Here is a 15,000-nt window from a genome sequence, read left to right on the forward strand (position 1 = left end):
ACTCACTGTGACTTTTATACACATACTGATGCGATCCTACTTCTTTGCCTCTGGACACGTCAACTATGCTCGCTACGGTCTGTACTACCTCCGATCCATGCAGCGCCTACATCCAGCCGTCCTGAAGAGATTCATGGCTGGGGAACATGTCATGCACCATCAAGACGGCCTGTGGAATGGAGTTTGGTCAGATCTCTTCATTGAGACGACCTACATGCGCTATGGCCATGGGCCTTCAGGAATCATAGGCTCCACTCTCAATGAATCCACCCTTGCCATCTGGGCCTTTTCACAAAGTACGCTGACCCAGCTATTGAACGACCTCCAGGAAATCAAAGAAGGGGATGTTCAGACAGTTGTCAACACACACAAAGAAGAGCGTCACACACGCATCAAGGAGGATGCTGCTGACCGAGCAAAGATTCGAGAGACATTGTCTACCTGCATTGACATCCTGGACACCAGCAAACATCCTGACACAGGCCTCATCAACGTGTTTTCTGGCTGTGTCATTGATGACCCAACTGTCAATGTCCATGAGGCAGTAGAGGTTGGTGCTGCAGAACAACAGGCGTTTGAGGGCGGATGGCCTGCCAGTTTCCATCTCAAGCTCACAAAGAAAGTGAAGAACATGGCTGCAGTCATGAAAGTGACTGCAAAACATGCTAAAGTGGACACTGCTATTGACACTGAGTTCATATATGCACGCGTTCTTGCCATTATGGCGACTTCCAGGGAATCCGTTTCCATTGAGACTTTGTTTTCCCATGAACTAGCTCTTCAATCTACAGCCCTTTTTGATGAGAATGGTGACATGAGGACAACTAGCAAGGCTGCTCTGAAGAACAAAATACAGATTCTGTCTGGTGTTCGCAACCAAGAACCTCCCACTGTTGTCATCCTGGATGGCTGTGCAATTTTGTGGACAGTACCTTGGCCTGCAGCTCCAGCTAAAGTCTCGGCTTTCATCACAGCCGCAGTTGCCACCATTTTGCGACGAGTTCAGGCAGCACCAGTGTCACATGTGGTCTTCGACAGATACTACAAACTGAGCACAAAATCATGCTGTCGAACCGCCCGTCAGAAGGGGACTAGTCGTGTGTACAACCTGACTGAAGAGTCGCCTCTGCCACAGCAAAGTGTCATGCTGAAAGTCACAGCCAACAAGGAACAACTGATACAAATGATCGTACATCGGCTTTGCAGCATGCAGCCTCCACCAGGAACAGATGTTGTCATCACTGGGCCAGACCCACACCCCATACACATGGGGTCTGGACTTCAGCAAGACCCTCTGTATCATGAAGAAGCTGATGTGCTGATGGCGTTTCATGTCATCAACGAATCGTCATTAGGACAGAGGAACATCAGGGTTGTTTCTGATGACACCGATGTACTCATCATCTTGGCACATCATCTCCACATGAAGACCAAAGGATGGTCCCAAAATATGACTCTGTCCATCGAGTCGTGCACATCCACACATAATGTCATAAGCGTCAACGACGTTATCAGACAGCATGCAACCATAATGCCTAATCTGCTGGCAGCTCATGCACTGACTGGTTGTGACACAGTTTCTTCCTTTGCTGGAATTGGAAAGATGACAGTCCTCAAGAAGCTTGAAGTATTCTCTGGTGAACTGAAGCTTGGGAAGATGTCAGTACCTTTCCAGGAAATCTCTGAGTCATGCCTTCAGTTCACTAATCTGCTCTATGGGGACGAGTCAGGGGCCAATCTGAACACCGTCCGAGCCAACATTTTCAGGAAGAGGATTGCTGGAAAGAGACACATTCCCCCAAAACTGAGTAGCCTTCCTCCGACAATGGCAAGTTTTCAGGCCCACATCAAACGAGCACATTTTCAGGCTGTGCTGTGGCAAGCGGCAGGGGAGCCATCTCCTCCTGATCTGGATCCTGTTGAGTACGGATGGCAGCTACACCAGTTAACACTCCGCCCAGCCCTTGGACTTGATGCTCAGCTGCCAGCTCCTGATGAAATTCTCAATTTGGTCAGATGCAGCTGTAAAACTGGATGCAGCACAGTACAGTGCACCTGCACCAAAATGTCTGTTACATGTACAGCATTTTGCAAATGCAGAGGCACAATTGCCTGCAATAATCCAATGACTGTCATTGCCCCGCCCTACTATGAGGATACATGACCTGTCTTCAGACGCCCTTCAGCCACTATTGATGTGAGAACTAGCAGCAGACACTGGTGAGTGTTCCAGTGTTTTCTCCCTGTTAAACAATTTAAGTGATTTTAATACAACGGTTTCAAGTGTTTTGCGGATCAGCACATCATATGAAAACTAGATGGCGGCCATCTTTATTTCTCTAAAGTAGCCATTTTATCGAATATTTGATGTGTATTTCATCAAGTGTGATTACTTTTCTTTCATTGCATGCTATTTAACTAAGTTTGTACATTTTTTATGTCTTTAAATGCATGATACCCATCACAACATCTTTCACTCTAATTCAATGGCGGCCATCTTGGATTTTCACTTTTAGACAATAATGCCCAAAGTTTAGCGTCTGGCCTCCATTAGATTTGAAATCAGCAATGAAAACTCAGTTAGAATCGCCAAAGATAAAAACTTTATGACGCAAAACAAGCTTTTTCAGCGGGCGCTTGGACTATAGCAGTAAAAGAGTTAATAATGTGTGCAGTAATGATGACTGTGATTATAACGATGTCTGTGATGATAGTTATGCCTGTGATGATGGTTAACAACAACTGTGATGGTGATGTTGACAACAGTGATGGTGATGGTAATGACTGTGATGATGATGATGATGATGGTGATGATGGTGATTATGATAACAACTGTGATGATGATGATGACTGTAATAATGATAATGGCGACTGTGATGATGATGATGATGATGACAGTGGTGATGACAACTGTGATGGTAATGATGACTGTGATGATGATGATGATGATGATGATGACTGTGATGATGATAATGATGACTGTGATGATGATGATGATGATGATGACAGTGGTGATGACAACTGTGATGGTAATGATGACTGTGATGATGATGATGATGATGATGATGACTGTGATGATGATAATGATGACTGTGATGATAATGACAACGACTGTACTGTGTTGATGATGATGACGATAGTGAGGACGATGATGACGACAAAAACGACGACGACGTGTTTCAGCTGCATGCAGTGCAGGAGGTGGTGGGCAGCTTCCTGGGCACGGAGAGCGTGGTGTTCGCCTGCAACAAGTGGCGCCTGCAGGAGGACATGATGGGCAGCCTGGGCGTGGTGGCCAAGCTGTGCTCCCAGGACCTGCTGTTCGGCACCGTCGTGCCTCTGCTGCTGGCCAAGATGAAGCATGGGGTGGGTGGGTGGGTGATTGGCTGTCTGGGGATGTGTTTGTGTGGTGGGTGTGTTGTAGTGTGGTGTGGTGTGTTTGTATTGTGTTGTGGCTGTTGGGGTTGGTGTGGTGTGTTCGTATTGCGTTGTGGCTGTTGGGGTTGGTGTGGTGTGTTCGTATTGCGTTGTGGCTGTTGGGATAGGTGTCGTGTGTTCGTATTGCGTTGTGGCTGTTGGGGTTGGTGTGGTGTGTTTGTATTGCGTTGTGGCTGTTGGGGTTGGTGTGGTGTGTTTGAGGTGTGGTGTGTTCGTATTGTGTTGTGGCTGTTGGGATTGGTGTGGTGTGTTCGTATTGTGTTGTGGCTGTTGGGGTTGGTGTGGTGTGTTCGTATTGTGTTGTGGCTGTTGGGGTTGGTGTGGTGTGTTCGTATTGCGTTGTGGCTGTTGGGGTTGGTGTGGTGTGTTCGTATTGCGTTGTGGCTGTTGGGGTTGGTGTGGTGTGTTTGAGGTGTGGTGTGTTCGTATTGTGTTGTGGCTGTTGGGGTTGGTGTGGTGTGTTCGTATTGCGTTGTGGCTGTTGGGGTTGGTGTGGTGTGTTTGAGGTGTGGTGTGTTCGTATTGCGTTGTGGCTGTTGGGGTTGGTGTGGTGTGTTTGTATTGCGTTGTGGCTGTTGGGGTTGGTGTGGTGTGTTTGAGGTGTGGTGTGTTCGTATTGTGTTGTGGCTGTTGGGGTTGGTGTGGTGTGTTTGTATTGCGTTGTGGCTGTTGGGGTTGGTGTGGTGTGTTCGTATTGCGTTGTGGCTGTTGGGGTTGGTGTGGTGTGTTTGTATTGCGTTGTGGCTGTTGGGGTTGGTGTGGTGTGTTTGTATTGCGTTGTGGCTGTTGGGGTTGGTGTGGTGTGTTTGTATTGCGTTGTGGCTGTTTAGAGTGTTTTTGTTGTGGTGTGTTTGAGGTGTGGTGTGTTTGTATTGCATTGTGGCTGTTACTGGTGTTAGGGTGTTTTTGTTGTGGTGTGTTTAAGGTGTGGTGTGTTTGTATTGCATTGTGGCTGTTTAGGGTGGTTTTGTTGTGGTGTGTTTGAGGTGTGGTGTGTTTAAGGTGTGGTGTGTTTGTATTGCGTTGTGGATGTTTAAGGTGGTTTTGTTGTGGTGTGTTTGAGGTGTGGTGTGTTTGTATTGCATTGTGGCTGTTTAGGGTGGTTTTGTTGTGGTGTGTTTGAGGTGTGGTGTGTTTGTATTGCATTGTGGCTGTTTAGGCTGGTTTTGTTGTGGTGTGTTTGAGGTGTGATGTGTTTGTATTGCATTGTGGCTGTTTAGGGTGGTTTTGTTGTGGTGTGTTTGAGGTGTGGTGTGTTTAAGGTGTGGTGTGTTTGTATTGCATTGTGGCTGTTTAGGGTGGTTTTGTTGTGGTGTGTTTGAGGTGTGGTGTGTTTGTATTGTGTTGTGGATGTTTAAGGTGGTTTTGTTGTGGTGTGTTTGAGGTGTGGTGTGTTTAAGGTGTGGTGTGTTTGTATTGTGTTGTGGCTGTTGGGGTGTTTATGTTGTGGTGTGTTTGAGGTGTGGTGTGTTTAAGGTGTGGTGTGTTTGTATTGCGTTGTGGATGTTTAAGGTGGTTTTGTTGTGGTGTGTTTGAGGTGAGGTGTGTTTAAGGTGTGGTGTGTTTGTATTGTGTTGTGGCTGTTGGGGTGTTTATGTTGTGGTGTGTTTTTGTTGTGGTGTGTTTGTGTTGTGGTGTGTTTAAGGTGTGGTGTGTTTGTATTGTGTTGTGCCTGTTACTGGTGTTTGGGTGTTTGTGTTAGTTTGTATTGAGTTGTGGCTGTTACTGGTATTAGGGTGTTTGTGTTGTGGTGTGTTTAAGACGTGTTTGTTTGTATTGCGGTGTGGTGTGTTATGTTGTATTGCGTTGCGGTGTGTTGTGTTGTGAGGTGTTGTATTAAGTTGTGGTGTGGTGTGGTGCATTGTATTGTGTCACAGTGCGTTGTGTTGTTTGAGGAGGAAGGTGGCAGAATGGTTAAGATGCTTAGTTGCTAATACAAAGTCTGTTGTTTGAGGAGGAAGGTGGCAGAATGGTTAAGATGCTTAGTTGCTAATACAAAGTCTGTGAGGGTGTGGGTTCGAATCCCACTCTCGCCCTTTCTCTCAAGTTTGACCGAAAAATCGAACTGAGCGTCTAGTCATTCGGGTGAGACAATAAACTGAGGTCCTGTGTGCAGCATGCACTTGGTGCACTGAAAAAGAACCCATGGCAACGAGAGATTTCTCTGCTGGCAAAATTCTGTCGAAGAAATCCACTCTGATAGGTACACAAATATGTATGCATGCACTCAAGGCCTGATTTAGTGCGTTGGGTCAGTTCTGCTGGTCATGCAACTGCCAGGCAGATGTGGTGTAGTGTATATGGATTTGTCCGAACATGGTGAAACTGTATTGTGGTGTGTTGTATTGCGTTGCATTGTGTTGTGTTGTATTGCATTGCATTGTGTTGTGTTGTGTTGTGGTGTGTTGTATTGCGTTGCATTGTGTTGTGTTGTGTTGTATTGCATTGTGTTGTGTTGCATTGTGTTGTGTTGTGGTGTGTTGTATTGCGTTGCATTGTGTTGTGTTGTGGTGTGTTGTATTGCGTTGCATTGTGTTGTGTTGTATTGCATTGCATTGTGTTGTGTTGTGTTGTGGTGTGTTGTATTGCGTTGCATTGTGTTGTGTTGTGATGTATTGCGTTGCATTGTGTTGTGTTGTGGTGTGTTGTGTTGTGTTGTGTTGTGTTGTGTTGTGGTGTGGTGTGTTGTATTGCGTTGCATTGTGTTGTGTTGCATTGTGTTGTGGTGTGGTGTGTTGTATTGTGTTGTGTTGTGTTGTGGTGTGGTGTGTTGTATTGTGTTGCATTGTGTTGTATTGTGTTGTGTTGCATTGTGTTGTGTTGTGGTGTGTTGTGTTGTGGTGTGTTGTATTGCGTTGCATTGTGTTGTGTTGTGGTGTGTTGTATTGCGTTGCATTGTGTTGTGTTGTATTGCATTGCATTGTGTTGTGTTGTGTTGTGGTGTGGTGTGTTGTATTGTGTTGTGTTGTGTTGTGGTGTGGTGTGTTGTATTGTGTTGCATTGTGTTGTATTGTGTTGTGTTGCATTGTGTTGTGTTGTGGTGTGTTGTGTTGTGTTGTGTTGTATTGCGTTGCATTGTGTTGTGTTGTGGTGTGTTGTATTGCGTTGCATTGTGTTGTGTTGTATTGCATTGCATTGTGTTGTGTTGTGTTGTGGTGTGTTGTATTGCGTTGCGTTGTGGTGTGTTGTGGTGTGTTGTATTGTGTTGGACTGTGTTGTGTTGTGTTGTGTTGTGTTGTGTTGTGTTGTGGTGTGTTGCGTTGCGTTGTGTTGTGTTGTGTTGTATTGCATTGCATTGTGTTGTGTTGTATTGTGTTGCATTGTGTTGTGTTGTGGTGTGTTGTATTGCGTTGCATTGTGTTGTGTTGTATTGTGTTGCATTGTGTTGTGTTGTGGTGTGTTGTATTGCGTTGCATTGTGTTGTGTTGTGGTGTGTGTGTGTTTTGTTGTGTAGAGAATGGTGTAGTCTGATGTGTTATGTTGTACGGTTTTTTTTTGGGGGGGGTCACAACTTATTTCTCCCTGTGAAATTCAGGCTGCTCTCCCCTGGTGGAGCCTGTTGCCTCAATGCAACACCATTTTCTCTTCTTCTTTTTTTCTGTTTGCAATTGCTTTTGTTTTACTGTCATAGTGTATATTTCAACAAGACCTCTGGCATGTATGTGAGTGGATAAGTTTCTGTTTTGCAGGGAATTGATGTTCGCTTTGCTCATATTGCTGTCTGAATGACATGTACATTTCTGACAAGTCAACAGTGATTTTAATAATCAAATCATTGTGATGCATATTTCAATCATTTGTCATGTTCTGTCAGTGATTGCACTTTGTAAGGTCATTGTTACGTGTACTCAAGCCAAGAGATAAATTTATGTGATTTTACCGACAGTAATGTTGATATTGTATCTTATCTTCTTTCTCTTACACATATGTGGAGAGAACGTCCTCTCCTTTTTCTGTGTCCATATGTGACCTGATGCGAGGCTTGTATTTGTATTTGTATTTGTTTTAACCACAACATATTTTTCTGTGTGAAATTCAGGCTGCTGTCCCCAGGGAGAGTGCGTCGCTACACTACAGCGCCACCCATTATTTTTGTATTTTTTTCCTGTGTGCAGTTTTTTTAATTTGTTTTTCCTATCGAAGTGGATTTTTCTACAGAATTTTGCCAGGAACAACCCTTTTGTTGCTGTGAGTTCTTTTATGTGCGCTAAGTGCATGCTGCACGCAGGACCTCGGTTTTTCGTCTCATCCGAATGACTAGCGTCCAGACCACCACTCAAGGTCTAGTGGAGGGGGAGAAAATATCGGTGGCTGAGTGGTGTATCGAACCAGCGCACTCAGATTCTCTCGCTTCCTAGGCGGACGCGTTACCTCTAGGCCATCACTCCACATTATCTTCTTTCTCTTACGCATACGTGGAGAGAACATCCATTCCATTTTCTGTATCCATATGTGACCTGATGCCAGGCCTGGCTTGATGACGGGTGTCGGTGTGATGGTTTTCTTCCAGAGGGCGTTGCCGGTGCGACACGCCGCTGCCCGGTCCTTGCTGATGGTGATGCGCTGCCTGCACCGGCTGGAGTGGCGCGAACACGTCGTCCACACCTTGATACAGGGTCAGGCTTCGCTCTGCGCGGATCAGCTGTTGTTGTTGTGTGTGATAGTCATGTCGGGTCCAGCTGTGACCACCAGAACAGCAAGGGGAGGCAGCCGCCGTCCTGGCTGACTGAGCTAGAACTTGCTAGTGCCTTGCCCAAGTGTCTGTCTGTGTGTCTGCATTTTTTTTTTTTTTTTTTACATTTGTTTGCTTATTTATCATCATTGTTGTTTTTTTTTTTTTTTTATTTATTTATTTTATTATTATTATTATCATTATTATTATTATTAATTCATTTATTTATTTTATTTTATGTTATTTATTTTATAAAAAATTATATTATCATTATTTATTTATTTATTTATTTATTTATTTAATTATTTTATTTCATTTTGTACGCTTATAGTTGACTTCATCAAGTTTTTGCGCCTTATACATATTATTATTATTAGTAGTAGTTCTTTTTTTTTTATGCATTCATCTTTTTTTTTTCTTTTTTTTTTTTTTTAATTACTCAAGGCCTGACTAAGTGCGTTGGGTTATGCTGCTGGTCAGGCATCTGCTTGGCAGATGTGGTGTAGCGTATATGGATTTGTCCGATCGCAGTGACGCCTCCTTGAGCTACTGAAACTGAAACTGCAGATTGCTCAAGTTACATCCCCACTCTCGCCCCAAGAGGGATTCAGGACAGTTGGTGTTTGGATAGTCTCCGAAGACCAACTGGCCCCCAAGGCTGCAGCACTAAGAGATAGTGGTCTTGCCTCCTAGTCTGAGAGTCATAGTCCTTCACGATGGGCGCAATAGCCGGGTGGTTAAAGTGTTGGACTTTCAATCTGAGGGTCCCGGGTTCGAATCACGGTGACGGCGCCTGGTGGGTAAAGGGTGGAGATTTTTATGATCTCCCAGGTCAACATCTGTGCAGACCTGCTAGTGCCTGAACCCCCTCGTGTGTAAACGCATGCAGAAGATCAAATACGCACGTTAAAGATCCTGTAATCCATGTCAGTGTTCGGTGGGTTATGGAAACAAGAATATACCCAGCATGCACACCCCCAAAAGTGGAGTATGGCTGCCTACATGGCGGGGTAAAAACGGTCATGCACGTAGAAGCCCACTCGTGTACATGCGAGTGAACGTGGGAGTTGCAGCCCACGAACGCAGAAGAAGAAGAAGAAATAGACGGTGCTTTAAATGAAATGCCATTGCTGTGGAGAAATCATTGACCATACAGCTCTCGCTTTGTTTTTAGCTCAGATGTAAGCTGTGTCAGTCTCTGATATAATCCCTGATATAAACTGAGTGTTGGGCTTTTCTTGTTATGACCCTGCAAGCTTTAACTATGCAGGTGCCAGTACATGGCAGATTCTAGACTTACCCAGCATCCCTCAAAGAGCCACACATGGGGCCGGGCCTCCTTCCACCTTTCATGTATCGGAGCACTGACCGGGTTCTCTGTGTGTGACCTCAGTAGGAAACAGTACCTTGTTAACTGATTCTACATGAGCTGAGCGTATGTTAAGTTTTCATGTGAATGTACAAACATGGCAGTTCTGTTTCATGTGTTCACTTTCAGTTTCAGTTTCAAGGGGGTGTCAGAGTGTGGGGACTAATCCTTACATGCTACACCACATCTGTTTTTTTAGGAGAAAAGCAGAGAAGCAGCAGATGCCAGTCAGGCTTCAGAACCATTAGTAAAAAGGCATTAACCCTTTGACTGTTGAACTTATGTGAAATGAGATCAGTGCAGCTACAATCTGAAGAACAGTTACTTACTTACTATTGTGTAGCTTTAAGTGGTGTCATAAACTTTCCTGAACAAAAATTAATTTGTATTTGTATTTGCATTTTTTTTTATCACAACAGATTTCTCTGTGTGAAATTTGGGTTGCTCTCCCCAGGGAGAGCGCGTCGCTATACTACAGTGCCACCCATTTTTTTGTATTTTTTCCTGCGTGCAGTTTTATTTGTTTTTTCCTATCGAAGTGGATTTTTCTTCAGAATTTTGCCAGGAACAACCCTTTTGTTGCCGTGGGTTCTTTTACATGCGGTAAGTGCATGTTGCACACGGGACCTCAGTTTATCGTCTCATCCGAATGACTAGCGTCCAGACCACCACTCAAGGTCTAGTGGAGGGGGAGAAAATATCGGCAGCTGAGCCTTGATTCAAACCAGCGCGCTCAGATTCTCTCGCTTCCTAGGCGGACGCGTTACCTCTAGGCCATCACTCCACAATGCAGTCTCAGGAGTAAAACAACAACACTGACTGACATCCTGACGTGTAAACTCAGGTTTGTCACAGCAAGATGACAGCCTTCAGAGATGATCGTACTTGCCAGCAGCAGTCAAGAGTTCCAGTTTCAAGGAGGTGTCAGAGTGTGCAGACAGATGCATATATGCTACACACATCTGCTGTTAAAAGACCGAAGAGTCAGCGGTCAAGGGGTTAACAAGTGAAATAGGGTAGATATGCAAGATGAATATGCAATACATTATAGAATAACACAAGTGAAAGCTAGGATCCAGACCGTGAGAGATGGTGGACGTTGCAGAACAAATAAATAATACATACACAACATGACCCAGATAAAAGCTATTATCCAAACAGTGACAATAAACAAATAGATAATACTTATACAAAGTAACACAGATGAAAGCTAGGATCCAGACCATGACAATAAACAAATAGATAATACTTATACAAAGTAACACAGATGAAAGCTAGGATCTAGACCGTGACAATAAACAAATAGATAATACGTATACAAAATAATACAGATGAAAGCTAGGATCCAGACTGTGACAATAAACAAATAATAATAAAATAATAATAATGGTATTTATATAGCGCTCAATCTTGTGCAGAGACAAATCAAAGCGCTTTCGCACCAGTCATTCACACTCGAGCATAACTCTAAAATTGGAGAAACTGAAGACAAGGAAGAGGCAGAGAAGGGAGGCTATTTTGGAAAGAGCTGGGTTTTAAGGCCAGACTTGAAAGAGCTGAGTGCGGAGACTTGATGATGCAAAAGAGGAAGTTCATTGCAATTGCAAGGTCCAGAGATAGCTAGGATCCAGACAGTGACAATAAACAAATAAATAATATACATTAAAAAAAAAAAAAAACACAGATGAAAGCTAGGATCCAGACAGTGACAATAAACAAATAAATAATATACATTTAAAAAAAAAAACACAGATGAAAGCTAGGATCCAGACGGTGACAATAAACAAATAAATAATATACATTTAAAAAAAAAAAACACAGATGAAAGCTAGGATCCAGACCAGTGACAATAAGCAAATAAATAATATACATTCAAAAAAACACAGATGAAAGCTAGGATTCAGACAGTGACAATAGACAAATAAATAATACACATACAAAATAACGTAGATGAAAGCTAGGATCCCAGACAGTGACAATAAACAAATAAATAATATACATTCAAAATAACACAGATGAAAGCTAGGATCCAGATGGTGACAATAAACAAATAGATAATATACATTCAAAATAACACAGATGAAAGCTAGGATCCAGACAGTGACAATAAACAAATAAATAATACACACACAAAATAACACAGATGAAAGCTAGGATTCAGACAGTGACAATAAACAAATAAATAATACATATACAAAATAACACAGATGAAAGCTAGGATTCAGACAGTGACAATAAACAAATAAATAATGCATATACAAAATAACACAGATGAAAGATTCAGACAGTGACAATAAACAAATAAATAATACATATACAAAATAACACAGATGAAAGCTAGGATCCAGATGGTGACAATAAACAAATAAATAATATACATTAAAAATAACACAGATGAAAGCTAGGATCCAGACAGTGACAATAAACAAATAAATAATATACATTTAAAAAAAAAAACACAGATGAAAGCTAGGATTCAGACAGTGACAATAAACAAATAAATAATACACATACAAAATAACACAGATGAAAGCTAGGATCCCAGACAGTGACAATAAACAAATAAATAATATACATTCAAAATAACACAGATGAAAGCTAGGATCCCAGACAGTGACAATAAACAAATAAATAATATACATTCAAAGAAACACAGATGAAAGCTAGGATCCAGACAGTGACAATAAACAAATAAATAATACACATACAAAATAACACAGATGAAAGCTAGGATCCCAGACAGTGACAATAAACAAATAAATAATATACATTCAAAATAACACAGATGAAAGCTAGGATCCAGACCAGTGACGAAGGATAGACGGTGGACATTGTCGTTGCAGATTTCTGCCATGGGCGCAGCTGCCACAGCCGGGCGCTGTTCATTGTGGTGTGCCGCTACGTCATCGAGCTTTGCTCCAAGGCCTTCTTCAAGGAGCACTTCTTCGACTACGCCCTGGCATTGACCTCCGACCCGGTGCCCAACATCCGCATGCGCATGGTGTGCCTGCTGCCGGCGCTGAAGCGGCTGATCAAGCTGCCGCAGGACAACGGGCTGAAGGGCTCGCTGGAGCAGTGCGTGCGCAGAGTGCTGGTCAACGAGAAGGACCGCGACGTCATAGCCGTCATGAAGCAGGTGGGGTATATGCAGTCAGTTTTTTTTTCTTTTTTTATTTGTGTGGTTTTTTTTTTCTGGTAAGAACTGATTGACCTGGACTTGCTTTGTGCGTGCAAGTGTGTGTGTGTGTGTATGTGTGTGTGTGTGTGTGTGTGTGTGTGTGTGTGTGTGTGTACTTTCAATATAGAAAACAAAATGGGTTGAAACCACAGCTGCAGCATTCCTGGAAAATTTAAATCAGAACACCAAGGAACTCTTTAGAAAGGAGGAAAAAAAAAAGATATCAGAATAAGACAGATGCAAATATTCATCAGAATTGCACTATTTTCTTTCTTTCTTTCTTTCTTCCCACTCCCCCCCCTCCTTTTTTTTAAATTTTTTTTTTTTAAATTCACAACGACTGATCTATAATTACTGTTGGTGTTTCTCAGATTGTCTTGAAATAACTGTTGTTTTTCTCAGGAAAGCAGAGAAGAAAGAAAACCCAATTGACCTGTAATAATTGTCTGTGTTTTTGTTTTCATGATGAAAAGAGATTGATTTGGAAGTACTGCCAGTAATTTTTCAGACAAGAACAAACAACAACAACAACAACTAAAAACCCCCCGTGGACCTGTAACACCTGCTGATTTTTTTTTCCAGGCGGTAGAAGAGCTGGATGGCATCCATGTGCAGATGGAATCCATGGTGAGTGGCGGAAAAGAAAGATAATGATGATACATAGAGATGATGTATAGGTAATGATATATAAATATAGTGTCAAAGAATTGATAGACAGACAGAAATACGAAAAAACTTAGCCGTATGAAGAGCACAGGATCAGGAGTCTATCTTGGCTGCCGGGAAAAGAGGAAGCTAGTCAGGGATACAGAGGGGAGGTAATCTACTTCCGGGAGGTTACTGGCCTTAGCTACTTTCGTTTTCTCTGCATAGGCGGATAGTAGTTTGCACAGGACAGGAATCAGACTCCCTGCCGGAGTCTGCACTAGTGGGTCATGGTAAGTGTGTTAGATAAACATAATTTTAGGAAAAAAATTTCCTTTTAGCACTTATATGGCCACTACCTCCCCCCATTTGATTGGCCTCAGTCACCTGACATGAAACAAGCGAGTCAGTTCATGGTGAACGTCTGAAATTTTCTGATCAAAGAACTTACTCGTGGAAGTGTGGAAGACTTGTGAACACTTGTCTGGTGGATGTTTTGTCACAGTGTGACTGTGTGAGATACCGGTATGCAGCTGCTGTCTTGTAGTCAACAAAAGATATAAGAAACACAGATTGAAGAAAAAAAAAATCTACATTTGTATTTGTATTTCTTTTTATCACGACAGATTTCTCTGTGTGAAATTTGGGCTGCTCTCCCCAGGGAGAGCGCATCACTACACTACAATGCCACCCCCCCCCCCCCCTCCATTTTTTTTTTTTTTCCTGTGTGCAGTTTTATTTGTTTTTCCTATCAAAGTGGATTTTTCTACAGAATTTTACCAGGAACAACCTTTTTGTTGCCGTGGGTTCTTTTACGTGCGTTAAGTGCATGCTGCACATGGGACCTAGGTTTATCATCTCATCCGAATGACTAGCGTCCATACCACCACTCAAGGTCTAGTGGAGGGGGAGAAAATATCGGCGGCAGAGCTGTGATTCGAACCAGTGTGCTCAGACTCTCTGGCTTCCTAGGCGGACGCGTTACCTCTAGGCCATCACTCCACATTGGAAAAGGATGCGAATAGTAGAGACTTCTTCCATTTTCGAGCATGAATAGAATATAATAGAATAGAATAGAATATGTCTTTATTACCAAGTGTACTGGGGTCACAAGGAATACTGGGGTGGATAGTACATAATAAGGTAGGAACATAAATCGAAAATCATACACAAACTCATATACAGTAGAAATTAGGATACATACAAGTGCATATCAATAGAAAAACTTGTGCATATTCACACATGCACGCACTGCACACACACACACACACACACACACACACAAACACACACACACACACACACACACACACACACACACACACACACACACACACAGTTTGAACAGAAGTCCGCATATTACATGTGGATGGGGCCGATGACTAGATCTTCAGGTAGATGGTTGTTGAACAGCAGAGACAAACGTGCAGGTGTACCAGCGGAAGAACGTGGAGGAGGACAGCGAGGACCGGGCGAAGGAGGAGGAGGAGAAGCAGCTGCTGGAGCTGGAGGAGCAGGAGAGGAGGGAGGAGGAGCGCTCCAAGAAGAACAGCAGCAAGAAGGACGGCTCCAAGCTGCCGGGCCTCCGCAAAACCGCCTGTGAGGAGTGGTCATGAATGATGTGTAATTTGTGATATTTTTCTTTCATGTAAAGTGCCCTGAGCTGTTAGAAAGGGCGCTATATAAATGTACATTATC

At 43.0% G+C, this 15,000-nt stretch overlaps 1 protein-coding gene across 1 annotated transcript in view; it reads left to right on the forward strand.

Moving 5' to 3' along the window:
- LOC143296375 (serine/threonine-protein phosphatase 4 regulatory subunit 4-like) overlaps positions 1-15,000 on the forward strand; it is a 172,883-nt gene that overhangs the window by 127,387 nt on the left and 30,496 nt on the right. Inside the window, exons 14-18 of the mRNA XM_076608252.1 lie at positions 3,184-3,366; positions 7,949-8,054; positions 12,323-12,615; positions 13,240-13,284; positions 14,733-14,901. Coding sequence (XP_076464367.1) covers positions 3,184-3,366; positions 7,949-8,054; positions 12,323-12,615; positions 13,240-13,284; positions 14,733-14,901 — 796 coding nt within the window. The remainder of the gene's footprint in view (positions 1-3,183; positions 3,367-7,948; positions 8,055-12,322; positions 12,616-13,239; positions 13,285-14,732; positions 14,902-15,000) is intronic.

This window comes from Babylonia areolata, chromosome 21 (genome assembly GCF_041734735.1).
Source record: "Babylonia areolata isolate BAREFJ2019XMU chromosome 21, ASM4173473v1, whole genome shotgun sequence".
Taxonomy (NCBI): Eukaryota; Metazoa; Mollusca; class Gastropoda; order Neogastropoda; family Buccinidae; genus Babylonia; species Babylonia areolata.